The 27,711-nt window shown below is 35.5% G+C and overlaps 6 protein-coding genes across 6 annotated transcripts; 2 read left to right on the top strand and 4 right to left on the bottom strand.

The window, feature by feature from the left end:
• Positions 1-55: 55 nt before the first annotated feature.
• Positions 56-1,765, bottom strand: LOC100633514 (succinate dehydrogenase [ubiquinone] cytochrome b small subunit, mitochondrial-like). The gene is made up of 4 exons (XM_003387040.3): positions 1,636-1,765; positions 1,539-1,589; positions 1,335-1,491; positions 56-373 (listed from the first exon to the last, which is right to left on the bottom strand). Exons 1-4 carry the CDS (start codon positions 1,718-1,720, stop codon positions 208-210), a joined length of 459 nt encoding a protein of 152 aa, XP_003387088.1. The 5' UTR covers positions 1,721-1,765; the 3' UTR covers positions 56-207.
• Positions 1,766-1,771: 6 nt separating this feature from the next.
• Positions 1,772-3,537, top strand: LOC100633388 (succinate dehydrogenase cytochrome b560 subunit, mitochondrial-like). Its single transcript, XM_003387039.2, has 6 exons — positions 1,772-1,863; positions 1,910-1,957; positions 2,214-2,315; positions 2,370-2,431; positions 3,074-3,237; positions 3,290-3,537. Exons 1-6 carry the CDS (start codon positions 1,796-1,798, stop codon positions 3,404-3,406), a joined length of 561 nt encoding a protein of 186 aa, XP_003387087.1. The 5' UTR covers positions 1,772-1,795; the 3' UTR covers positions 3,407-3,537.
• Positions 3,538-11,993: 8,456 nt separating this feature from the next.
• On the bottom strand, positions 11,994-15,379 carry LOC100635273 (ubiquitin carboxyl-terminal hydrolase 2-like). Its single transcript, XM_003387053.3, has 11 exons — positions 14,294-15,379; positions 14,062-14,194; positions 13,893-14,004; positions 13,737-13,850; positions 13,614-13,678; positions 13,447-13,561; positions 12,755-12,839; positions 12,630-12,708; positions 12,481-12,582; positions 12,303-12,426; positions 11,994-12,244 (listed from the first exon to the last, which is right to left on the bottom strand). Exons 1-11 carry the CDS (start codon positions 15,191-15,193, stop codon positions 12,163-12,165), a joined length of 1,911 nt encoding a protein of 636 aa, XP_003387101.3. The 5' UTR covers positions 15,194-15,379; the 3' UTR covers positions 11,994-12,162.
• A 70-nt stretch (positions 15,380-15,449) lies between these two features.
• Positions 15,450-19,619, bottom strand: LOC100635149 (deoxynucleoside triphosphate triphosphohydrolase SAMHD1-like). Its single transcript, XM_019997408.1, has 17 exons — positions 19,343-19,619; positions 17,904-18,934; positions 17,759-17,861; positions 17,640-17,697; positions 17,404-17,590; positions 17,230-17,358; positions 17,143-17,178; positions 16,965-17,062; positions 16,840-16,912; positions 16,707-16,798; positions 16,594-16,647; positions 16,436-16,547; positions 16,249-16,380; positions 15,963-16,205; positions 15,822-15,913; positions 15,719-15,770; positions 15,450-15,669 (listed from the first exon to the last, which is right to left on the bottom strand). The coding sequence occupies exons 2-17, from the start codon at positions 18,048-18,050 to the stop codon at positions 15,655-15,657; spliced, it is 1,623 nt and encodes a 540-aa protein (XP_019852967.1). The 5' UTR covers positions 18,051-18,934; positions 19,343-19,619; the 3' UTR covers positions 15,450-15,654.
• A 1,154-nt stretch (positions 19,620-20,773) lies between these two features.
• On the top strand, positions 20,774-25,929 carry LOC100635025 (glucuronokinase 1-like). Its single transcript, XM_011406029.2, has 25 exons — positions 20,774-20,953; positions 21,145-21,293; positions 21,420-21,464; positions 21,667-21,753; positions 21,814-21,880; positions 21,974-22,042; positions 22,549-22,637; positions 22,682-22,742; positions 22,803-22,898; positions 22,955-23,121; positions 23,312-23,417; positions 23,517-23,596; positions 23,686-23,754; positions 23,804-23,864; positions 23,992-24,066; positions 24,139-24,231; positions 24,362-24,422; positions 24,799-24,873; positions 24,921-24,959; positions 25,183-25,240; positions 25,289-25,318; positions 25,375-25,413; positions 25,465-25,528; positions 25,578-25,649; positions 25,706-25,929. The coding sequence occupies exons 1-25, from the start codon at positions 20,897-20,899 to the stop codon at positions 25,808-25,810; spliced, it is 1,914 nt and encodes a 637-aa protein (XP_011404331.1). The 5' UTR covers positions 20,774-20,896; the 3' UTR covers positions 25,811-25,929.
• A 149-nt stretch (positions 25,930-26,078) lies between these two features.
• Positions 26,079-27,703, bottom strand: LOC109582600 (probable G-protein coupled receptor 157). Its single transcript, XM_019997409.1, has 3 exons — positions 26,939-27,703; positions 26,702-26,887; positions 26,079-26,466 (listed from the first exon to the last, which is right to left on the bottom strand). Exons 1-3 carry the CDS (start codon positions 27,665-27,667, stop codon positions 26,224-26,226), a joined length of 1,158 nt encoding a protein of 385 aa, XP_019852968.1. The 5' UTR covers positions 27,668-27,703; the 3' UTR covers positions 26,079-26,223.
• Between the last annotated feature and the right edge of the window lie 8 nt (positions 27,704-27,711).

Genomic DNA, 27,711 nt, shown 5'->3' with positions numbered 1-27,711 from the left:
CAATCAATATTTTAATTGCTGAGAAAAGCTGTTATTATATCGTAATGATTATATGTATTAATTATTATTAACTTTATTTTTAGTAACAATTTATGACAATATAACCACGAAAGCAGGTAATACCTTACTCTTGTGCAAGAATACAATGCGTTTAATGTGAACAGTCTACAACAATTACAATTACTATTAAGTTAGTGTGTGACTCAGTTAGTTGATTGTCCATAGCATTCTGACGGCATTGCAGACTCCAACGTCAGTATACGTCAAATAAACAAGACCACCGACTGTAAGGAGAGTGAGGGTCGACAAGAATACCTTTGTTACCATTTGAATTGATTTTGGAACATAATCAACAACAACTGATGCAATACCCCTGGAGAGAAGAAAGGAAAGAGGAGAGGAATTAAAATACATCATAATAGTACAAAATGAGACTGGAAGACTTCAATTGCAGAGTTTCCAATAAGATTTTGGCATTGGTGCAAAATAGCCCATGGTTTTTTTCCAAAAAATTGCTCCAAAATCACACCCAATTTTTATTACATTTTCTGATACATATTGATGTACTTATGCTACGTAGAAAGTTTGAGTCAATCCCGACTTCAATTTTTCAAATTATGGCGATTTTTAAAAATATGCCATTTTATGAAAAATACCCAAGGCTATAGCCCATGGTTTTTTCCAAAAAATGGCTCCAAAATCACCCCCAATTTTTATTACATTTTCTGATACATATTGATGTACTTATGCTATGTAGAAAGTTTGAGTCGATTCCGACTTCAATTTTTTAAATTATGGCGATTTTTTAAAATATGCCATTTTCTGAAAAATACCCAAGGCTATAGCCCATGGTTTTTTCCAAAAAATGGCTCCAAAATCACCCCCAATTTTTATTACATTTTCTGATACATATTGATGTACTTATGCTATGTAGAAAGTTTGAGTCAATTCCGACTTCAATTTTTCAAATTATGGCGATTTTTAAAAATATGCCATTTTATGAAAAATACCCAAGGCTATAGCCCATGGTTTTTTCCAAAAAATGGCTCCAAAATCACCCCCAATTTTTATTACATTTTCTGATACATATTGATGTACTTATGCTATGTAGAAAGTTTGAGTCAATTCCGACTTCAATTTTTCAAATTATGGAAATTTTTTAAAATATGCCATTTTCTGAAAAATACCTAAGGCTATAGCCCATGGTTTTTTTATGCACATACATGTTCTAATGTTGTGTATAAAGTTTGAGTTGATTCTGATTAAAAATTAGTATTAATTTTTGTGTAAAGTTTTGTGTAAACAGCAACAAAAAGTAACATTGCATTATTTACCAGTGTATGTGCAAAGGTAGGAGCACTGCAATACTGTAATCAATGATAGGATTGGGATACATAAGACCAGCTGGTATGAGACCCATTATAGCAACAGAGACTATCCTCTCTGAAAACCAGTGCTTCCCCGACGAACTCTTCGCTACTGTACTTGTTGCTATTGATACATTAGAATCTAAATGAATATATATACACTTAACTTACATAGAGAACGCGACATTAATTGTTTCTTAGGTGATGACATAGCTAGCACGTCTAAAAATGAATATAAATTAGTATGTAATATTTTAGGTACTATTACTAATGCTAGGTAGTGGTTTTGTCCACATAGGAGACAGGGATCCTCTGCAAAGAGCTCGAGCAACAAGAATAGATCCGGCAGCCATCTTTGTTATGTAACTGTGACCCCGCCTTAATTAATAACTAGCAAGACACACCCACGTTTTAATTTTAATATCAAAATGGCGTCTTGTTTGTTGAGGTCAAGTTTGAGGCTGTCTTCTTTCTCCACTCTAAGAGTTGCTGTTATGTGAGGCATGAGATATTTTAGAATTTATATTTGTCTTCCCTCATAGGTCTAGACAGGCAGTGGTAAACACTAGCCTTCAGTCAACTTCAATCATGTAAGTAGTTATGTAACTGTCGATAATGGGGTAATGACCTATTTAGGTAATTTGAAAAAGCTTCTCAATAAAAAATTGGTTCAGACTTTAAGCTTGGTATTGTGTTATGAGCATTGATGTATGTAGAATTATGTACTAAAATGAATTCAAAATTTTAGACTCACTACTTTTGTTGAAGTGCTTTATTCTAGTCTGACTAGCTTTATTCAGAGTTGACTACGCATGTAATGTATCACTGAAACTTGTCTTTTATTAGATGCTGCAGAAAAAGTGGTACGATGGCTAATGGTGACTTTTTTGAGCGAAACAAGGAGCTCAATCGCCCAATCTCACCTCACCTCTCCATATTATTATCAAAGTAAGTTAGAGGTATTAATGATATCTTATTTAATGATACCTTGCGCCTTCACAGTCCTCAGCTACCTGCTATGCTTTCCATATCTCACAGAATAACTGGAGTTATTCTCTCCTTTGGTATGTATACATTCTCTTCTCTTCTTCTCTGCTTGTAAAGGCTAGCCTGGGTTTCCCACAAAGAATGCTAAAAGTTGCATGAAAAATTTAATTTTAATTGGAACCAGCTCAAATTTTTTACACATCATAAGTACATGTATATGTATCAGGAAAAAATATAAAAATGAAGAATTCTCTCTTTTTTAATTTTGGCAAAATTTGGTCCAAGACCGTGTACTATAGTACAGGGACTTTTATCTAATTTTGGAACAACTTTAAAAATTTATAAAAAAATCTAATTTTGATCGGAATGAGCACAAATTTTCTACGCAACATGAGAACATGTATATGTATGAAGAAAAATTATAAAAATGGAGAATTCTCTCTGAGCCATTTTTGACAAAATTTGGCCAAAGATCAAAGGCTATAGCCTTTGGTCTTGGCTTGATTTTATAAATCAGTTCAAACTTTCTAGAACATGTGTATGTATCAGAAAAGGTAATAAGAATTCTATCCTTGCCTGTTTGATAAAATTTGACAAATTATCAATATAGAATATTTGAGTAAATAAAAAAATCCACTGATATGAAACTAAGCACTACTGTGGGAAACCCTGAGGCTAAGTAACCCTTTCTCTTTCCTTCTCTCTCTTAACTCTTAAAGATTTATGGGCCACTACATTGGCTTGGTTGAGCAGTGGTAAGAGTTTCCCACAGTTCATTACTGCAATACAAGAGCTCTCAGTTCATCCTTACCTCATCTTTGGCTGCAAGACTGGACTTGCCTTTGCCTTTACTTATCATTTTTTCAATAGCTTTCGGCATTTTGTGAGTTTGCTTTGTGTTTGTAATTGAAAGGTTTATTTTGTTGCATTCTTAGATGTGGGATTCAGGTAAAGGCTTTCAAATGTCAACTGTCTATCGGACTGGGTACCTGGTTTTGATAGCTGCCTCTTTGTCTGCTATTGGGCTTGCACTATACACACCAAAACTATGACACTATTAATATACAATGTACTATGCAATAATGGTTTAATCAAACATATATAACTTCATGTAGAGAGATTATAATTAGTTGTTATTGTTAAAGTTCTTTTCTACGTGCTCTAATATTGCCCCCACATGAAATTTTCAATATATTAACTGTAATAACTATCAAAAATTAATAATAGCCAAGAAAGGCAAATTATGATTTAGGCAAATCTAAATTTGAAAAATAATTACATCTAAGTCAAGTCTTTGTAAGATTAAGGCTCCTCAAGGGGACGTGCTTCTGAAATAGGAGCTTCACTTTCCTTGTCAATCTTTGTAACTTCTCCAAGATACAGCAACTTGGATTCAAATTCTACCTTTGCTATTCCAGTGTTTTCATCAACATCAACTTCTGGTGCTTCGGTATAAGCTTTGAGCAGGTCTTGTGCATTTATGTACGTTTTTCTCCACCAACAGGCATGGCCCCACAATCCTTTCCAATCTGTTCTTGGTGCAAGAACTTCCAAGTATGCATTGTTTGGTATCTCAGCAGTTAACTCAGCTTTTGCAGAGTAGGAGACAGCATATGTCGTTATTCTCACTTCTACCTTCTTATTCTTAGGGACCTTCATTTCACCATTGATCCCATAAACCTGTGAGAGGCTCCTTGTGCCTTCTACTGCAGCTACCTCTTCTTTAGTTTTGGTGTGTGAGGCATTTCCTTTAGCTGATATTCCAACTCCACCAACATTAAAGAACTTTGCACTAACTTCAAGGCCAGCTTCTCCCCCAATTGTGATGTTCTTTCCAACTTTTAGCTGATACGTCTTCTTTGCTTGAACTTCATCTGTTGTTTGAGTTTTTAGGTGAAATGTGTCCTCTTGACTCCCATTGTTGCAAAACTCTTTTGAATCGATATCAATGACATTTCTTCCTTCTTCTTTAGGCTCCTTAACTTGCTTTTTCAGTGTGAGAACCAGTTTATCAAGAAATTCCTCTAGGTCTACTTTGCGAACTCCTACAAATTTTCTAGGTCCAAAACGTGCTTCGTTGTTTCTGATTATCTTTTCTATCCAAAATGGGTTCTCATTATAGAATCCAGCCATTCTTTGTTCTCTTTGTTGCAAACTGTGTCACTACAAAAGCATGAACCAGGTTGTGTGATGTGAATAATAGGGTCACTCTTTTTATAGCTATCCAAAAACTTGATGTATTGCCATAGCTACAAGCTTGGAATGAGAGTCTGGAATAACATTTTGTGCCAAAGGAGTGGTTTGGTTTCTAATTCCAGGTATAGTCTAACCAAAAGAATAGGGACTCATTCCAAGAAAGCAACCTTACGATAACAAGTGGGATGCCGGATGCCAAGAGCGGCTACTATAGAAACCTATAGAAACTATAGAAAACTCTAGAAACCTATAGACACTATAGAAATATATAGAAACTATAGAAACCTATAGAAAACTATAGAAACTATAGAAACCTATAGAAAACTGTAGAAACTATAGAAACTATAGAAACCTATAGAAACCTTATGATAACAAGTGGAACACCAAGAATGGTTACTCATTCAAGGAACCAAACTATTGGAACCTTACGATAACAAGTGGGATGCCAAGAACAGTTATACTCAAGCAAGACACCGAAATGACTGAATTATTGAAACCTTTAATGATAATAAGTGGGATGATTATACAATTTTACTGAGAACAATTACTAATGCAAAGAACTGAACAATCGGAAGTGTAACTTTTCATTGTTTAGTTGTGTACTAGTGTATGCCATGGCTGCAGTATCTACTATGCAAAACTTTTGCAAAAAAAACTTTTAATAAACTTAATTGTTTATTAAATCAATTATTCGATATTGTGTTCGTATTCTTTATGAACCTCCACCTTTGTTATCTCTCCAAGATATTGCAGAGTGGTGTCGGTTTTATAGCTTAGCAATCTGTGATCTACGTCATGCTGAGGATCATCAGCTCTTTCCATAAAGGCTTTGAGGTAATCTTGAGCAGTTATCCAGATCATCCTGCTTCCACCACAAGAACACAAGTCTACCCTTGGAGCCAATACTTGCAGCTTTGCATCCATGGGCATCTTTACTGATATGTGAACATCAGCTTTGTATGAGACAGCATAAGTCTTGATCTTCACTTTGATAAAGGTTTTTGGAGGGACTGGTATGCCACCATCAAAGCCATATTCTTTAGATAGAGTCCTGGTATGCTCTTCACTGCTGCTTACTTCCTTTGTCTTCTCTTTTTCTACTTTCAACTTTGATGATACTCCAATCCCACCAATATTAAAGAAATCAGCACCAACACTAAACCCAAACTCTCCACTCTTAGCAAATCTTTTACCAATATTGAGATTATAGGATTTCCTTTTCTGCTCTTTTTTTGTCTTTGCTGTTTCTATTGTGTAGAGATCTGTTGAAGTTCCATTGTTACGAAACTCTTTGCACTCAATATCAATGAGGTTTTTTCCAATTTCCTTTGGCTCACCAATCTCTTCAGTGAGCTGCACTGTAACCTTCTTCTAAAATTCTATAAGGTCACTCTTTCGAGCTCCAATGACTTTTCTTTGCCCAAAACGTGGTATGCCATTCACAAGAGTAACAAGCCAATTAGGTTTCTGATCAAAAGGCTCTGGTGGGATCCATTGTCGTGCCATGGCTGTTTCTTTTTGAACTATGTGCATAAACTAATTGTTTCAGTAGCAGTATTTGTTTTATAAGCTACTGGTATTGAATAAACTATTCAAGGAAATAATTAACTCCTTAGGTTTCCTTGGTTACAACTCTAATTCCAGGAAAGAGCTGTAAAAACCAGCTGTCATAACTTTTGAAAACATGGTTTTAAATGTACATTGATAATTTATATCTGAAGTCTGAGCAACTACAATGATACAGTAATAGCAACAAGAACTACAATAAAAGTACATGCTATTTGGAGCAACTTCAAAAAAATTTTAATGCTAATCAGAATCAGCTCAAACTTCTATACAGCATAAGTACATGTATATGTATCAGAAAAAATGTGACCATAATTGACAAAAGGTACCTTATGGCGGATAGGAAAATTGGTCTTTATAGCCTAACAATTCCACCTTCCTGAACTCCATTTAACATAAAACTCAGTACTCCAGAGGATGCAAAAAGTTATTATGTAACTTTTAGAAACAATTTTTGACTAACAGAGCACTCACAGGTTGATATTTTTCATTATAATGATGAATTTAAAAATCCGCCATAAGGTACCTTTTGTCAATTATGGTCACAAATTATAAAAATGAAGAATTCTCTTGTATTCATTTGTGATGAAATTCAACCAAAGCACTAGTGGACTTTGGCCCAATTTTTGAGTAACTTTAAAAATTTATGATTGTAATTAACTTTCTACATGACATAAGAACACATGAAAAATTATTAAAATGAAAAATTTTCTTAAAGCCAAGATATTGGAATCATCTGAGCTCAAACTTTCTACAAAATGTATCAGAAAGTGTATAAAAATTCTATTCTTGCTAAATAGAAAATACTTGATGCGTAACAATGTACATTATACTAATGGAACATAATATATGTACCACATGATAATTCTTAAATAATAAATTAAAATTGGAACAAAAATTACAAAGTGACCTCCAATTGCCTGCTTTGAGAATATTTATTATGTGCAACCAGTCCACCCCAATGTAATTTAATACTCACAATAGTATAATAATTGTTACTAATGTTTTTAAAAAAATAACTAAGAAATGTAGATCAAAATAATCAATGTATATATGTACTATCTATAATAGTTATATTTTCAACTATGTGAAGCGGGCCTAGCAAAAGTTTTTAGTCCTCTTCTACAATGGCTTCTTCTCGTTCCTTGTCTACTTTTGTAACTTCTCCAAGGTAACGCAAGTCTGCAGCAAAGTCCACTTTCACAAGTCCACGTTCAAAGCGAGGGTTTGCACTTGTTTCGGTGTATACTCTTAAAAAATCTTCTGCTGTAATGTAAACTTTTCTATTACGGCAGCAATTGAAAAACCCTGTTCGTGGAGCTAAGACCTCTAGTGTTGCATCTTCAGGCATTTCTGCTAGCAGCTGAACCTTAGCAGAGTAGGAGACAGCATATGTTGTTATTCTCACTTTAACAAAAGTTTTAGGAGGAACTTGCAAGTCTCCATCAAATCCATAAACCTGTGAGAGGCTCCTTGTGGTCTCTTCTGCAGCTACCTCTTCTTTATTTTTAGCACGTGAGGCGCTTCCTTTAGCTGATACACCAACTCCACCAACATTGAAGAACTTTGCACCAACTTCAAGGCCAGCTTCTCCCCCAACCGTGATGTTCTTCCCAACGCTTAGCTGATATGTCTTCTTTGTTTCAATCTCATCTGTTGTTTGTGTCTTCAATTTGAATGTATCCATTTCGCTCCCATTGTTTCGGAACTCTTTGGAATCAATATCGATCACATTCCTACCACACTCCACTGGGTCAGGAACAGATTCTCGCAATGTAATAATAAGTTTGCTTACAAAGGTGTCTAAATCACTTTTACGAACTCCAATCAAATTTCTAGCTCCAAAGAAATCTTCATTTTGGCGGAGTAGAGCTGCCAGCCAGTATGGCTTCTCAGAATATGCTCCAGCTACTGCCCTGTTTAATTCATTTTGAACACTTTGTACATTGTATCTATTTTGAGCTGCCATTTCTTCGAAAGTGTTAGCCAGTAGTTAGCTTGTTGTTGTAGCCCTCTTTTATATAGCAGTGTAACTTGAAACCAAGTGTAGCTACTATCATGGCATCCTTAATTGTTATTCATGATTAGAGATATGTAAAAGAAATGGGATATTTCTTGGAACAGCTTAAGAAACTCTAACAAAAAGTAAACAAGTTTATGTAATATAATATTCTTAAATTTAAAAAAGTCTCTTCTATTATAGTCTGCTTTTAAATACATTATTTTAACAATTATGTTGGTATCTATAGTTTATCTTCAGTCAATTATTGGCTCTTCATCTTCTTTGTCAATTTTAGTAACCTCACCAAGATATTGTAGAGTCGTGACAAGATCATAGCTTGCTGTGTTTCGGAGCTGGTTGCATTGAGGATTTGTTCTTTCACCAGTGTAGAGTTTGAGGAAATCTTCTCCTGTTATCCAGACTGACCTATTGCAGTTGAAAGATTTAAGGAGTCCTTTTCTTGGAGCTATTACCTCTAGAGACGCATCTAGTGGCATTGATACATTGACATATACTTGAGCTGAATAAGAGACAGCATATGTCTTAATCTTCAATTTGACATAAGTTTTTGGGGGGACGGGCACATCTCCATCAATCCCATACTCTTGAGAGAGGGTCCTCCTCTGCTCACTACGGCCTGTTTTAGTTGTGGTTTTTTCATAAGAAGCTCCTATTTTAGCTCCCACTCCACCTCCCCCAACCATGAAGAAATCAGGACCAACGTTGAAGCCTATTTGGCCACCAATAGAAAACTTTTTCCCAATGCTAAGCTGATATGATTTCCTTTTTTGTATCTTGCTTTTCTTTTCTGATTTGAGCACATACACGTCTGGATGTGTGCCATTATTTCGGAACTCTTTAGACTGTATATCAATGAGATTTCTTCCTCGTTCTTCTGGTGATTCAACTGCTTTGGTAAGGTGTATAGAGAGTTTACTCACGAATTCACGAAGTTCTTTTTTACGTACTCCAATTATATCTCGCCTACCAAAGCGTTGTCTGCGGCCTACAATGAAGTCAACAACCCAGTCAGGTTTCTCTACAAGATCTGCTAGCACTGACATCCTTTCTGCTTAGAATACCTGCTGGAGTTCAGCTCCTTTTATCAGATAGCATCAACACCCACGCAAACAATAAATTTTTATTTAGCCCCACCTAGATCTAATCTATAGATTTGCCATTCCTCCCACTTAAATCAAGTGCAGAATAATACTTAATAGTTACTTAAATCTCAAGGGTCTAACACACAATCAAAAAATTTAAAAAATTAAAATTCTAAGCAGATACAAATTCAAAGATTATTTCAAGTCTCTAGGCTCCTCAAGGGGACGTGCTTCTGAAATAGGAGCTTCACTTTCCTTGTCAATTTTTGTAACTTCCCCAAGATACAGCAATTCGGATGTAAAATCTACCCTTGCTATTCCAGTATTTCTGTCAGGAACGATTGGGTTATGTGTTTCAGTATAGGCTTGGAGTAGATCTTGTGCAGTAATGTAAGTTTTATTGCACCAACAGGCCTGACCCCACAATCCTTTCCAATCTGTTCTTGGTGCAAGAACTTCTAAGTATGCATTATATGGCATCTCAGCAATTAACTCAGCTTTTGCAGAGTAGGAGACAGCATATGTCGTTATTCTCACTTTTACAAATTTATTTTTAGGAACATCCATTTTACCATCAATCCCATAAACCTGCGAGAGGCTCCTTGTGCTCTCTTCTGTAGTTACCTCTTCTTTAGTTTTGGTGCGTGAGGCGCTTCCTTTAGCTGATATTCCAACTCCACCAACATTAAAGAACTTTGCACCAACTTCAAGGCCAGCTTCTCCCCCAATTGTGGTATTCTTTCCAACTTTTAGCTGATATGTCTTCTTTGCTTGAACTTCATCTGTTGTTTGAGTTTTTAGGCTGAATTTATCCGTTTCGCTCCCATTGTTTCGAAACTCTTTTGAATCGATATCAATAACATTCCTTCCTACCTCAGTAGGCTCCTCAACTGGCTTTTTTAGTGTGAGAACCAGTTTACCAAGGAAGTCCTCCAGGTCTGCCTTACGAACTCCTACAAATCTTCTTGGTCCAAAGCGGTTAGGGTTGCTAGTGATTATCTTGTTTATCCAAAATGGGTTCTCGTTATAAAATCCAGCCATTCTAGCTTCCCAGTGTGTTTTGACTACAAAAGTTACTGGCTTGTAACTTTGTAAGCAAGGGTCACTCTTTTTATAGCTATGAGTATTTCCATGGCTACAAGCTTAGAATGAGAGTTGAATCAACTATCATGATGAATGGTTTGATTTGTAGTTCCAGGTAGAGTTTGAATTAAAATCAAAACTTTAGAGTGTCAAGAGTGGGGGTGTTCTTTCCAAGAATCATAATAAGTGGACGGTATAGGCTTCACTGAGAATTTGCTGTGTGTAGTATGAATAAACTTGCGAATTATCACAACACATAGTCAAACCTGCTATTTTGGACACTCTAAAAGATACTGTCCAAATTAAATTGTGTATTAATAAAATAAGGACACTTCTGTATACTCAAGACAGTTTTATTGGGTCCTATAAGGTGTTTGCCTCTTCATTCCAAAAATCCTGCCTATGCCCTTGGGAATAAATAGGTTTGACTAGATATACCAATACAAATCTATTGTGTACTAGACTTAGACTACTAACAAACTAAGCTATAGTGCATGATAGCAGTATAGTCAGTAGGTTTAATATGAAAGCATTATGTGTAAGGAAACTTCAAACTAAAAGTAATAATTATAATACTTATTATAGTCACTAATAAGAATAATAATAATAATACGGATAATAATGTCAATCATCAGCATTAATCATTAAAGTTATTATTATTCCATTTTGTGTTCATCATCTTTATGAACCTCCACCTTTGTTATCTCTCCAAGATATTGTAGAGTGGTATTGGTTTCATAGCTTAGCAATCTGTGATCTGGATCGTATCTAGGTTCATCAGCTCTTTCTACAAAGGCTTTGAGGTAATCTTGAGCAGTTATCCAGATCATCCTGCTCCCACCGCATGAACACGTCTCTACTCTTGGAGCCAATACTTGTAATATTGCATCAACAGGCATCTTTACTAATATATGAACATCAGCTTTGTATGAGACAGCATAAGTCTTGATATTCACTTTGATAAAAGTTTTTGGAGGGACTGGTATGCCACCATCAAAGCCATATTCGTTAGAGAGAGTCCTGGTATGCTCTTCACTGCTGCTTACTTCCTTTGTCTTCTCTTTTGCTAGTTTCAACTTTGATGATACTCCAATCCCACCAATATTAAAGAAATCAGCACCAACACTAAACCCAAACTCTCCACTGCTAGCAAATCTTTTACCAATATTGAGATTATAGGACTTCCTTTTCTGCTCCTTTTTTGTCTTTGCTGTTTCTATTGTGTAGAGATCTGTTGAAGTTCCATTGTTACGAAACTCTTTGCAGTCGATATCAATGAGGCTTCTTCCAATTTCCTGTGGCTCCTCAAACTCCCTAGTGAGCTGCACTGTAACCTTCTTCTCAAACTCTATAAGGTCACTCTTTCGAACTCCAAAGATTCTCCGTGGCCCAAAACGTGGTGTATTTTGCACAAGAGTAACAAGCCAATCAGGTTTCTGATCAAAGGGCTCTGAGGGGATCCATTGTCGTGCCATGACTGTTTCTCCTTGCACTATGCTCAAGAAATAAAATAGTTTAGTAAGTAGCATTTCTTTTATAAGCTATTAAATAAACTACTCAAGGAATCAACTCATTATGATTTACTGCTTATAGTTCCAGGAAAGAGTTGTCAAAACCAGTTGTCACAACTTCCAATCATAGCATCATTTTACACGTAGATCTACATAACTATTTTCTTATTCAATATTATTATTATTAACACAAAACAGTACAATGCTGATTGACTGATCAAGTACCAGTCTTGATTGAAGCAATAAATATACACTGATAAAGGGAATGATACAAAAAATAAAATTTCGGTTGAACCAGCAACAATAGTTACGTGCTATCCAAAGTATCTGGAGACTTCTATTAAAATTTATCGATCGATTTTTTCATAAAAGAGTACATATGGAGATGCAGAGGGATTTGTTATCATTGCCTCTGAAGACGATGTCACACTAAAATAAAGTAATACAAACCTAGTAAGACTTGCAGGCATAATGAGGTATTCCTTACACTCTATCATTGAAGGTGTACCACTTTCCACTGTGCTTGCATTCAGCTTTGTAATGACCGAATGAAATGGTACCGGAGTGATTTATGATACCATACAATTCATATTTGAACGATTTAACAGATTCTATAATAGTAAAAATGACATAGTGACATTATTAACAGATTTATGACGACGCACCTTTATCAACTGCTATTTCCTCGACAGTGACAGTAGTTGGTACTTTTACATTAGAGGGCAGTTTGGTACAATATCTATTTCGAACCGTGAACCTTTTAAGATCTGAAAATAAACAATAAATACAAAGGTAGCAGCTAATAATGACTCACGTAATATGAGAATTTTTGGAAATATCTGAATATCTAGTTTCTTTGTGCTTGGCTGTGATGATTTACACTTGGTACATACCTACAATACACAGTGTACTTAACTGTTAGTCTTATGAATCACTGACTGGTTGATTATCACTATCTAGTCTCTCTTCTGCTGAGTATAACTGGAAACAGTCGGATATAGTGATGAATAGGGAACTTGAATGCCTATGTAATGTACATGTACACATCATAAATCATACATTTATTTCATGACTAAAATTGTGTGTACATGCAGATATTATGTACACATAATAGCAATGATTCCCATAAAGCATGCTAAGTGTGATAAACAGTATGAGCTTCACGAGCAACAAGAACTACAATATACAATACATGGCATTTGGAGCAACTTTTAAAATTTATTAAAAATCCAATTTTGATTGGAATCAGCTCAAACTTTCTACACAACATAAGAACATGTACCTGCATCAAAAAAATTATAAAAATGGAGAATTTTCTTCTAGCCTTTTTTGGTGAAATTTGGCCAAGGACCCAAGGCTATATATAGCCTTTGGTCTTTGGCCCAATTTTTGAGTAACTTAAAAAATTTATAAAAAAATCTAATTTTGATTGGAATCAGCTTAAATTTTGTATGCAACTTAAGAACGTGTATATGCATCAGAAAAAAATTATAAAAATGGAGAATTCTCTCCTAGTCATTTTTGACAAATAATGCTTTGGCCCAATTTTTGAAGAACTTGACAATCCCACTAATAAATAGCTCCATGAGCACTAAATGCCAAAATCCCTGCATAAGTAAACCATGACTTACGATTTTGATTTTGAGGGTAATGGTAAGGAAAGACTCCAGAACGACTCAAAACTCAAGGATGTGTTCCTACAGGTAGTACAAGTTAGTGTACTTCTAACTTGACCCATGAAGAGATCTAAAACAAGGAGAATATAAAATGGAAGAGATGACAGTATATACTGCTATACCTGAGAGGTAACTGTTGTCATAGCTCAGACTCCTCTTCCAAGATGAGCGTGCCAATTCACTAGGACTATTGGAAAAATAATAATAATAATAAGACCTATAATAGTAATAATGTGTATATTTACGTAAGGTTAGTCGATGATGAGGATTCTGAAGACTCTAGTCTCTTTTTTGGCTTATTTGTCTCCTCGTGTAGACAACACAGTAAAAACTGGAGGAACTCTTGAGCATCTTGTTGTCTGTCAGACAATCAAAAATATTAACTCATCAGCCATACTTACTCGCTAGTCCTGACCATTGGAATTAAGGAAGACATTGCTGAGCGTAAATGGTTAGGCGTTACTGCTTTATCATCTTTTGGTTTCCACATCTGCTCTAAGAATTCTGTATAAGCTACAAGAAGAGAGGAACACATGAAGTTCATCATAAGAATATATCAATGGTATGTACCGTTAACGAGTGAACTCCTTCTTGCTTTGGTTCTAGTTGCTTCTGCAGCCTCTGCCTTTGCATCTCCCGAGAGAAAGAACTCTGTCATTTGTCTGGTGTGACTCAGACACTGAAGGACCGAGTTCATGTAGCACTTTAAGAAGATATACATAAAAATAATAATAATCATTTTCTCAGCACATTCTTTATGCATGAAATTAAAATAAAATCCAAAATGTACACCTTTACTTACTGTGTTTCCAGAGTTGTAAAGACCCAGGAGTCCACTATGTGATGTAAGCAATGATGGAACTGTCACTATCTTCCTGCTGGACACTTTACTGTCCAGCTGTGCCGAAACGAGATCTATTGATGGCCTCTTTGGTATCCGAGGCAGAGGAGATACAGAACTTTCAGGTGAAGTTCTTATTCCAGCCACAGGAATACTATCAACTGAATGGCTACCCCGATGAATGTGTCTTACCCCAGTAGTGTCTCCTATAGCAGGAGCAATGGTTGTGGTGTGATTAAAAGAAGGTGAATAAGAGGCATAGGTCTGAGACTGTGTCTGTGATATGGAGCTGGTTCGTGGTTTCAGACTAGGTGAGCTAATACCTGTATAACTGGAGGTATAACTAGTATGGGGTTGAGCCGGGTGACTACGATAAAGGTAGTTTGTTTCCACCAAGGTTTCTCTCTCTGCATTCCAGAGAGGCGTCGTTTTATGAAGCACACTATTAGCTAATGCCCCATGATGGTGATGATAGCGGCCATCACTATTGACCCTTTGAGTATTGAGAGATTGACTGCTTCGTTTATCGTGAGCTATATTATGAGAGCTAGTACCAGTGATAGGAGTTCTAAAAGATGAGGAAGAGGAGTAGTTGTAGTGAGGGGCAGAATAAGAATGAACAGGAGAAGATTTGGGATCAGTTCGTCTCTCATTTTGTCGTTTCTTCCTTGCATCGGAGAGGCATGGTGATGAAGGAGGTTGAGATACTTTCTCTCTCACTCTGTTTACAATAGTTCTTGAATCAGTAGTAATGGGAGGTCTATGAGGAGTACGTGATTGTGTTGATACCACTGGCCTATGACTTTGATTGAGTGAAGGTGAACGCCTTCCATGACTAATGGTTGACATTTTGTTCGACATTTTGACAGCTGGACCTTTACAGTGAGAGCATAGAAGTGATCGACCTGGAACTCCTTGACCTGTAAACTGATGATAGCTTCACGATAAGCGTCCTTGGGTCCATAGCTACCTACCAGGAGAGCTGTAAGTCCTAATGCTGCCGACTGCTACTGTGGCATTCGGTCGCCATGGTAATTGAGACCACGCCTAATAAATTGACCACGCCTATTACTAGTTTAATTAATAATAATTTATTTTTAAAAATAATAATTTATAATTAATAATAATAATTCTGCAGAAAACTACACACTCTGCTGAAACAATAATTAACTCAATTAAATTTATATAATATTCCACCGTCATTCCTATTTTTTTATTAATAGGTCTAATAGTGCAATAGTGTCTCTAACACACAGTGTATTATGTAGCCAATTATGTACGTTTAATATTATGTCAGTGTTCATATTAGATGCTTAATCAATTTAAATATCTTCACCCTACAACAAAGCATGATTAAAAAATTGTGCAAAGTATTTTTATACTCACTGGAGGTATTTCAAAAGCATGTTTCCTCTCTTTGCAGAATTTAACTAAACCACTGAGTAAGAAAAACAAAATCTGGAGGTATAATGCCATATTTTGTAGGTACCTTCTGATTGCTTCTATAATGCTTTCATCTTTGCTCTTACAGTACAGTCTATATTCAAAATCTTTATGATTAGGAAAGAAGGTTCCAGGTGTCTATAATTGATGATCTCATGCATTATGACAGAATAATAATAACACACACCTGAGTACTTTTTATAAGTACAGGTTTGTCTGGTGAATTTTTCATGTAAAAGTAAACCCTATCAATTGGATTGGGCCCTTTATTTTCTCCAAAGTTGAAATGTACTTGCTGCAAAAATAACATTGAAAAAACAATTATTAATTGCCTTACATCAAGCTTGATCATTTCCTTCATTCTAGTGACAGTTTCTTGTATACCATTGCTTTCACAAGCTAATTCCGCAATTCTTGTTTCGATACCAGTCTATAATTGCAGGATAAACATAAATAAATACAAAATGATATACATTATCAGGTCTTAGTGTTGTAGAAGTGACTCTTGGATTAGTTGGAGTAGATGGTTCGGATTCTTTTACCAGAAAACGATCAATATAAGTGTATAGATCTCTCTTTTCAACCCTCTCAAGCAGTTCTTGTGACTATTTAATGTATAAAGAGTCATGCATGACTATATTGTTTTATACCGGTACTCACTTCATGCAAATCAGGATCATTGCTTGTTTTGATACGATAAAAGACACTATCTGTTAGTAAAGTAAATGCATCCATATGCCCTATGGCTTTAGACATTTTCACTAGTCCATCACTAAAAACAACATTAATTGAAAGTAATATTATTATAAACACCAAACCTCTTTGTTCGTATTAGAAGAAAAGGATCTGCCTTTACTAGTGCATCATTAAGCCTATAACATAAATATTGCTTATCATTATGCAAAAGTTAATCATAGACTCATAGTATTACATAAATTCCACTAATCTTTTAGTTTTATGCTGATAAGCAGTCCTGAACAAGCGATCACGCATATGGAACATTTCCCATAAGCTCTCATACTCCTTAATCAATATTTCAAAAAAGTAAAAAATCAGTAACTGACTTTCTCTCTAGGACATATGCGATACTGATTGTCCTCACCAGCCTGAATCACACGACAACAGAGCATGTACCGCCTACATATATTCATAAATAGTATTTTTCTTTTCTAAGTTCCTAAAAGCTTACTTCCAATCAAAAGTTGATTTCATCCCCAATCCATGACAATCTCTAAGAAGATAGTCCATTTTGTCAACATCCACACCACTGATGCCATTAGCTACTATCTACCAATATTATGTACACATTACAGACACATAAAATTGGATGAAATTTGTAAATATTATCATAACTATAATTGATCTACCTCATATAGAAATGATTTTTCATCAAAGCCTTCAGTCTAGAAATTAGTGAGATAATTGTATTAATATTGATATAAAAATAAATACACCTTTCCTTTCATTAGGTCAAAAATAAAGAGAGAATCTTTTTTCCAATCTAACCCATACTTTGAAAGTTGGTCGTGCAAATTGTTTACTTCAACAAGGTGCTTCAATAACTCCTTAGAAGTTTCTTCATGCTTAATGATTATAAAAATGAGCATTAACAAGTTCATACTTCATACCCTCCATTTTAATTTAGGATTTGTTTTTGTCATAAAAAGGTCTTGAAAGAGGTGAGAGAATGGTCCATGTCCCATATCATGACAAAGACCAGCAATTTTAACACAAAGGACTTCACGATCAGTGATGCCTAGCTCTGGCTGCCTTTCACGAAGCTGCTCAATAAATACTCCTGCCAAATAGCACACACTGAAAGGCAATATAAGAGATATGACAATACATAAAATCAATAACAAACCCAATGCTGTGCTCAAAACGGTTGTGAGATGCACCAGGATACACATAGTATACTCCACCTATTATTAGTATATGTGAGTAAATTGAATGTGTATGTGAATCCTTAGCTGTGCTGCTTACCAAGTTGCTTGATGTCTCTAAGACGTTGAAACTGAGGTGTATCAATAAACTTCACTAGAAGTGGATGTAGCTCAATCGCTCCATGAATTGAGTCTTGAAATATCTTTAAATTGTTGCTAATAACTTCATTGTACTTTAATTTTACTTTTGTTTGTTCACATTGTTTAACCCCAGCTGTGATTCCAGGAACAGTTCCTCTGTCTCCTTCAGATTCGTCCAGTAGAGACATTGTAAATGGCAGCTGCTGACTTTGGAAGATTTCTGCTAACTCAATGTGTATCATTCTTCTCATCTTCCTGTAGTTATTAGATTTGTTGTTTGTGTTTAATTATGAAGTCAATTTAGTAGTCATAATTGCTGCCAAGAAAATACTATCCTTCCTTTTATGGTAATTACAATGACTGGGACATGTGCATTACATTCACACCTGATATTCTCAAACACACACTCTCTCCTCTCCACTAACTACTACACTCTCTTGTAGCTGAACCACCAACAATCAATTCCCCAGACACTAGCCTTTAGTAATAATACAGTAGCAATTAAAGTTCGCTTACTAAAGCTATGTTTTGATGCCGCATATGTGCCAGTTATCATTAACCTCACTGAATAGATAAAAAGCATATGGGGTACTACTTCAACTATCTGTGACATACTACTCTTTTATAATAAATTATAGCGTAAGATGAAATTTTATGTGCGCGTGTGTGCATTTGCCTTTTCAATAGCGTGTATTGGTTGGTGTATGCATAAATAGTAAGCAAAGCAGCGTCAGCTTCAAAAACAATCTTTGTCATGTTAGCCAAATATTGATGATAAAGCAACAAGCCAAACCTGGCTGGTACTTGTTCATAATCACAATAACAAAATAATAATAATAATAATAATAATAATAATAATAATAATAATAACTGATGTGTGATACATAAGCAATATTGCAGTAGGGTTTGAGAAAAGAAAATTATTAGTACACATAAAATAAAATGATAATTAATTTGCTGTTTAATTAAAGAGTTTAAAGTTTTATAGAGGAAATTCATTTGGAATTATAAATAATAACACGAAGAGAGAGAGAGATGAGAGGAAGGAGGGAAATCGATTGATAGAGACAGCTGGTAGCAGAAAGAGATGAGATTCATTATTATTCCTAATAGTACATGTAGCCACGGAACATTTCTAAAGAAAAAATCAAACAGTCAACCCAACTATACAAAATTATCAATATTAATCCATTAAATTTATTCATATTCAATAATCACTCTTAGTTTAATGTCAATATCCTCATCAACACAACCTGAAATACACTTTGTAGGCGTGCCCTTGTTTACAGTACAACAAAACACTGCTAGGAAGCTAAAAGATGTACCAATTAGCCAAACCCAGCCACCCTAAACAGCCTCCCCCTATATGTCCCTTTCTCCCCAACAACCTACACATGTACATTTAAACATTCCCAGCATTACAAGGCATGGAACTAATCCAAGTACACACACAATATATACACACATAACAAATGAACCATGAAATTATCAGACAGCAATCATATACACATACATACTTGATGTAAGCACACAATAAACTCACTTAAAATACCAAATAACATGTGCCTCAACAAGAGAGAGGGCTCAGTCGTTGAAGCTAATAGTCTGATCACCCAGACTACTTTGCATTAGAGAGGCTGTAAATGCTAAATTTATTTCATCTTCTAGATTGAGCGGGGACAAACGCCCAAGGTTGGAACTACTAGATTGACTAGGGTCTGACCCACCTGTATTATTGGCACCCAGTAGGTGTGTCTGCTGGAGTGGAGGTGGCTCTATGTGCTGATGGTGTGAGAGTGGTGGCGTTGGTTGGAATGAGTATGATGGGACGGGGTCTCCGCCAGGCGGAATGTCAACATGATGAGAGCTTCCATTATTGAGCTCCGTTGAAGCTTCATTCCCATCAGTTGCATCAACAGTGGTTGTGGGGGCTTCAATCTCTTTAAAAGGGATCTTTGGTTTCGGGGGCTCTCTTTTCTTTGATTTTGACGGGGCACGTTTCCCCGGGCTGCTTCCGTCTATCCCATCTTTTAGTTTAAAACTGGCCAGGGAAGCATGAATGTGTCCCTTGATTCTTTCTATCTCTATGCACTCCTCGATTGCCTGGGAGCCTTGAACATGCTGAAAGTTGCACGGCTTTGAAATCATTTCTTTCCTGAATTTGATCTTTGGGGAAGGTTCATGCTGAGGCTTTCCCTTGTCATCCTTGAGTCCTTCTTCTATCCACTTACTCACAGTCTCACTGAATGTCCTTGCATTTGAGTCGTCCTGAAACACGATACCCAATATCCCACTGCCCTCCTCTAGCGCCAAGACGTGAAAACTATCAGAGACATCAGTGTAATTACAGTCCAAAGGAATGCGGCCCTTCCATACCAAGACACCATATTGGATGTTGTATATGCAGAGATGGAGGCCCCAGACATACTTCTTCTTTACTAGCTCTTTGTGCCTGAGCATAGCAACCACTCCGGTGGTTATGTAACTCCAGTCTATCGAGCGTGGAGTAGCTACCATCGGAGAGCCAAAGATATGAGCAACAGTGTCACATATTTTAGCTTCTGCGTTCCTGCTAGAAACAGAGAACTGTACCCTTTCCAGTAGATCGTCCGTCACCTCTAGGTGAGGGACGTGAAACTCACCACTGTCAGACGCCATGGGAGAAGAGAAGACAAGCAACTGTTGTTGTTCTTGTACTAACTAGATCTGTTATAGTAACAAGAGGAGGAGGAGGAGTGCTCTTTGTGGTAATATTCCTAGGAGCTGGCTTTATTTTGGAAAGAGAGAATAAACAAATAGTCAGGCAGGGCAAATCCTATCTCTGTCCGGTACAACTAGAGTCACCAAACGCACACAATCCACAAAACAACAGCACATAGCACACACACCGCACACCAGTATCCACCACTGGTTCCTACAAGTGGGCTTGGCTTGTCAAAATTAGACTAAATTGCATTCCACAATTCATTAGATAAGATCTGCTATGAATAGATAATCTGTGAGGCTTCTTCCATTACTCCTCCTACTACTAAATCTTGGGCGTTTATCACTGAAAGACTAGGGTACTGGTAGCAGATCTCTTTTAATTTGCAAAAAAATGATTTGTATTATCATAGTTGCTGGACATGGAGCTAAACTGGAGCAAGAAATTTTGGTAGATTATGTATAATAGATCTACGTTTTAATTATCTGTAATAATTAAGATTAATGCATGGTTGATGAAGTGGGACGGCTTATTAATAAATTGTCATATAGCACACACTTAATATTTAATTTAACACTTCTCACTTGTTGTTTACAACTTCTCACTATTTGATTAACATTGTGTTGTGTCTTGTAACATAGAGAGATGAGTCGGGACAGTTTACCGATTTGATAAACGTTCCAAAGGCTCTATTACCCGCAGCAATACAATCAAATGCCTCCTCCGGGTCTAATTGGAAGTTCTCCGATGACCAAAGGATACTAAACTGTTGGTGGGACTTACTTAAAAGGTGACGAAGGGACTGATTCTCTTTGTTTGCTTATGCACAATCACACAAACATGTATCATTGCTTTGTTACACGTGTTTGTATGTCCGAAGTTGTTTTTAGTGTGTTTTTTGTGTTTTTGTTGATAGTCGTCAGCAGTTTAAGGAGGTGTACTTGGTGACCAACGCAGACAAGTATGTATGGTATTATAGTATGGATTATGTTTGGAATGACAAATTATTTTATTTATGAAATTTATGAAATTTTTTGTCTTCATTCTCCTCCTTAGCTCTGTTCCCTAATTTGTACTTCTTGTAAACCACTTCCCTTTTCTTTCCTCTTGTTGATAAAATTGTTGATCTCCCTAACTCTCTCCCTCTCTCTCTTTCCCTCAAGGTACAAGCATTATGAGAGATGGGCAACGGCAAATGAGTTTCCTGTTCCTAATATTGTTAATGATGGTTCAACTAATGCAGAGAACAGGTGGGAGCGTATACTTTAATATTTAGAACAAACATCACCTGTTCTTTTATCATTGTGTAGCATTGGAGCCATTGCCGCTTTGGAGCTTACCATACGCTCAAAGAATATCAACGATGACATATTAGTGGTAAGGATTCCTATAACTGTTTGTTTCTTTTTCTTTCCTCAATTCCTTTCCTTCTCTTTTGTTTATTTTGTTTTCCTTTGTTTTCTTGTTTAGGTAGCTGGAGACATGATATTTGATCAGAATTTCAGCATAGAGCAGCTCCTTGATTATTTCAAACACAAGGTAAATTAATAATAATAATAATAATAATAATAAGTAAAAGTGAAAGGGACAAGAGAGTAGTAATTAGGTTAAACATGTATGTTAGGTCAAAGATCATTTCCCTTTAAAACACCATATTAATACCAGGTATGTTTATGTTGGAGACATACAATGTACAAATATTGTGTACAAACAAACAATACATAAATGTACATGTACATGATACATACATACATACACATTACCATTGCTTATGCATGTTACTAATATTCTTGTCAACACATTTGTTCCCTGAATTATGGTGCGTTATGGATCAGCTATGTTATTGTACTAGTAAAGTGTCGATTAGACGTGGTCCATTTGGCAATAAGTGAATCCACTCCTACACATATTGGTCACTGATATCCTGATTCAATTTGCACTCTATAAAAAACAGCATAATTAGACTATCAATGGTTGAATGATTTCTCCCTCTCTCTCTCTCTCTCACACACACACACACACTCTCTCTCCCCTCTCTCTTCTAGAAAGGTGACCTTGCTATATATTATGATTTGGAGGAGAACAAGTCCACAGAGCAGAGAGGAATCATTGAGATAGACAGCTCCTCGGGAAGGTGAACCAGTCGGTTGGTTATTGATTACTAATATAGTTCAATAGGATTGTTAAGTTCCTTGAAAAACCAAAGCCTGAAGAAACAGCATCTCGCCTAGCATGTCCTGTAAGTTTTAATCTATCTCCCAGTCTCATTATAATTTTTTTACATTTTTGGCTTTTTAAGGTATTTTATTGTCTTTGTAAGAGTACATTACCGTACATTTCAAAATATACTGATCTTTACCGTGAGCCAAAAGACAGGTCGTTTGGATGCTTTATGGTCAGTTACACTCTACTCATCGTTACAACGTGTCGTGTGTATCATGTGCTGTTTAGTCATGGCTGGTTAATGAGGGTCACACTCTATATGGTATGAAGTTGCCTTCACAATTTCAGCTGATTGGAAAGATTGATTTAAGCGAATATACTTCATGGATACAGTCATCCATTAAACGTAATGAAGAGCCAGCCCTCAAACCAATCACTGTCAGAACTTATGCAAGGTTAAGATTTGAGCTGTGTTACTAAATATAGCATATGTAATTGTTACTAATTATAGCATGTATGAAAGATAAAGAATTAGTTTAATTAGAGACTATGTCACTAATGTGCACATGATGTGCATTTATTATGCTCATTGTAACAGTGTACAGCATTGCTTTATTATTAGTTTAATTTATTTTTGCTATTTAGGGTTGGTTTGATTGGCAATCCTTCTGATGGATTTAATGGTAAGACAATATCACTGACTATTGGGGACTTCTGGGCCGAAGTCACAATAAAGCCATCAACAAAGCTAGTAAGAGGTTGTTTTGATTTCCTTTGTTCATTGTTTTATCAACAAACCATTTATTGTTAGTTTCAATGAATACACGTCTCGTTTTGCTTGTTTTTACAGAAACTGAATCTTCATCCATTGAACGATCCAACGGAATTTGGTAGTTTATCTGATTTGTACGGAATCAGTAGGAGAGAAGGGTAATGCCATCATTGCACATTCACCATTCACATTATGCTATAACATTACATAATAATATTTAGAGTTTATTATCTTTATTCTCCTTTAGATATTTAGGTGGTCTGAGACTCTTGCAGGCAACTTGTAAGAAGTTTTATGAATATTGTAGCTCGAATGGGTAAAAGATTACAATTATTAAAGCATTATATTGTGTTATTGTTTTATAGCATTGCTCTAGCTAGAAAGAACTTTTCTCTCTCCTACGAGACTAACATACCAAGACAAGTGGTGAGTATTGTGCTATTATATGTATTAAAAATATTATTATTATTATTATTATTATTATTATTATTATTATTGTTATTATTGTTATTATTATATAATGCTCTGTTATGTCATTTCCTTCCTTTTCAAGGGTTTGGCCGGAAGCAGTGCCATCATATCCTCTACTTTTAAGTGCTTGATGAAGTTTTTTAATCTCACGGAGAATGTAAGCCAGATGTGATGTCATGTCTACCATTTGTTGATGTCTTCATGGTTGGCTATTGTTTGACCAACATAGGACATTCCTAAGCCAAAGCAACCTCAGTTTGTACTCAATGTTGAAGAGGAAGAGCTTCACATAACAGCTGGACTGCAAGATAGAGTTATACAGGTACATCAGTTTATGAAAGGGATCATTAAATTAACAAAATATGTTAATTGAATTTTTATAATTGAATATTTATTAACAAATATTGTTAGGTTCACTTTTAACTTCTTCTATTATGCATCTCAATGATTAGATATATGAAGGCCTGGTATATATGGACTTTTCTGAGGAACTGATAAACCGACAAGGACATGGTAATAAAAATAGTGTATGTCCAAGTTTTTATTTAATATAATGCATATTTTGATCAAAATTAGATTTTTTACAAATTTTTAAAGTTGCTTCAAAATTTGGCCAAAATCCCTGTACTATATACATGTACATGTAGTACAGGGTCTCAAGCCAAATTTTGCCAAATAAAAAAAGAGTATTTTCTATTTTTATAATTTTTTCTAAAGTATATACTGTACATGTACTTATGTTGCATAAAAAGTTTGAGCTGATTCTGATCAAAATTCAATTCTTTATAAGTTTTTAAAGTTGCTCAAAAATTTGGTCAAGCCATTTTTTCATGAAATACCCATAAGCCAGAGAAAATTTTATGATATTCTTATGACTTCAACTTTGTAGGTAATTATATTCCAATGGAAATAAATGATCTTCCTCCATTGTGGCTGGCGTATGTTAGTGATCCAAGTGATTCTGGTTAGAGTATGAAAACTTAGAGCTGAAGTGCTATTATCCTTCTTTAGGAAAGATACACAGCACTGTGAAAGAAAGGTGGAGGGGAGGTAAATTGTTTGTGAACTACAAATCAAATGTGCATAAAACACTAATATCACTTCCTGTTTCTTATTCATATCTGTATTTTGTAGCCTTGTCGCAAATTTCATGACAAACAAAAATCCATTCTTTTAATTGTCACAAAATTCGTGACAAGCATGAGCCTCAAAGCTGTTTTATATTGACACATGTTTATTTTTGCAAAATATTTATGTCTTTTTTTCCTTTCAGGTGATGAAGAGGTTATTAAAGGAATGAAAGATTTTGCTGAAATAACTGATCAAGCAAGGTATTGCTGATTACTTGTATATCATTTCCACACTCTTATTCTTCATAGAGATGCTATTGAAACTAAGAACACAAATCAGTAAATATATTGCACTTACTGCATAAGTCTTATCTCAACATTCATTAATTAAATAGGCTACTTGAATTGATGAACGCTAATTTTGATCTTCGAAAGTAATTATTATAATGAATATTTCTATTAATTTTTAAATTAAAAAAAAACAGGAAACTTTACACAGAAAAAGCTCTAGGAGAGAAAAACATGAGAATGATCAGCATAGGGAGAAAGGTAGATCATATTTATTTTACTTCTAAATAATTTTAGTTTATAATTTTAGTATGGATCATCTGCTAAATTTTGTGGGAGTGGAGGTGCTGTAGTTGGTCTCTGTCTTGATGAAAAGAAAAAAGTAATTTAAAAATAAGATATTGCCAATAGTTCCTCCACCTTCTCTACTGTGTGCAGTACGAAATGATACAAGAGTTTCAGTCTGAGGGCTTTGTTGTGTGTGATCTGAAACCGTATGATGGAGCTACTAAAGGCAGCGATAAAATTGAGAGAGAGCTGTAACCTTTTTAAAATTTTCCCTGCTACCTTTTATTAATTTTATTAATTTGTACTCATGCTGGACTCACATGAGGTTAATTATACCTTTAAAAAATGATTTGATGTATTCAGAATTTGCAGAATTTTTTCCGAGCCATTAATTTTTTGATGAAGTGCCCTGTAGTATAGTACAGGATCTTTTGTCAAATTTATAAGCAACTTTAAAAATTCAAAAAAATCTAATTTTCATCAGAATTAGCTCAAACCTTGCCATTTTAGTGGTGCAACTTGGTTTTTACAATTTTTGTTGTTTATAGCAAAATTATAAAAATTAACATGAGAATAAAATACAGCATACATGATTTTAATTGTGCAGCAACACACAAGAACATTATGAATAGTAGATCTTTTCACACTAAAATAAAAATTGATGAAATTCAGTGACTTTGTATAATATAAAGAGTCTGTCCTTTGGCTTTGTACTCTTGATGCGATGTTGAATTTGTCAGAATTGGCTCTTTTTCTTGTGAGTCCTCATGCATGTCACTCTGTACTGTGGTCTGCTTCAAGAAGTAAGTGCAGAAGCAACAGAATAAAGCACAAAGCATGCTTCGAGCTTTCTCAGTGAAGAAAATGAAAATTATACTGTTAGCCGTCCCTTGACTGGAATCACCAATACCCTATTAAAGTAATACATTCATTTTGTGCTTATCCAGCTCATTATGCATACAAGAATCAGCAATAGGCTATTGTTAATAATAATTCTTAATTCTTTGTGCAGGTTAGTGCCTGCATGTGAACTACTATACAGAGTTTATGGTCTATGTAAGCTGTTAATGCAATGATGTCACATGCTTCTTATATCTGCAGACCTGTGTTATTCTACACCTACACAGCCTGCACAGTTTCACTTACTGATAAGTAAAGTAGAATGATTTTAAGTTTTTGAGGAACATGCTTGTCATCAACTTGAGCATAGTCGTACATTATACTTAGAATCAGGGACCAGAGTCTCAAGAATAGGAACACTAGTGGAATTGCTGTGAACTTTAGCTCAATTGAATTCAGTTTATGCCTTAGGTTCTCAGTGGCAACAGAACTCTGCAAGATGAGAGAGAGCATATAATGGACATACTATTAATTATTGCTTACAAGTTGTTTCTTTGCATTGCGCTTTATGGAGAAGTATAGAACTGGTATTGTTATTAGTGTCAGTATTATCAGCATGTCGTTCCCAAAGAATGAGGCATACACATCCACCTTCACAGGTTTGTATGATTCCATTTCGATGTACCGGTATGTGATTAAAGAGCACCAGCCAGAAGAATCAAAAGGAGAAAAACCGAGTCTTTTAGTTAGGGCAAGCCATATAGTGAGCACCAAAGGCAACCCGTAATTAACTGCATACATTATATAGAGAAGGATTCTAAAAAATTTTTCTGGACTGTGTGGATTAGTAACAATACGAAAGTATAGATATATTGCAACAGAGAGTGTCCAGAGGATAGAACTATTGTTACAGTAAACTGCAACAATAGCTTGAGTCATGCAGGAGTACCTAACTACTGGTGTGACATCATCAAAGTCTCCTTCATTTTTATAAGACTCCAAATAATATTTATTAAAATAGACACTGAGGCCTATAAAATTTGCTAGAGCTACTCCAAAATCCATGAAAGAAAGGTGGAGGATGATTAGCCTTGCCTGTGAGCGGAGCTGTCTGGAACAAACATACGAGAATATGACTAGAAGTGCTCCAACCCCAGAGAGGATACAAGCAGCGATCACTACACCTCGTAAAATGGGATCATTCTTGTAAAAAGCGCTGTCAATGTCACTATTAATGCTCCAGGAAGGATAATCACTATTGTTGCTAATCATTTCTCTCTTGCTTGCTGTGCTGCAGTGCAAGCTCAGCCTAATTA

Source organism: Amphimedon queenslandica, unplaced genomic scaffold (genome assembly GCF_000090795.2).
Source record: "Amphimedon queenslandica unplaced genomic scaffold, v1.1 AMPQUscaffold_13373, whole genome shotgun sequence".
Taxonomy (NCBI): domain Eukaryota; kingdom Metazoa; phylum Porifera; class Demospongiae; order Haplosclerida; family Niphatidae; genus Amphimedon; species Amphimedon queenslandica.
Note: the sequence above shows the minus strand (reverse complement) of the source record. Positions and strands in the feature narration are given on the sequence as shown.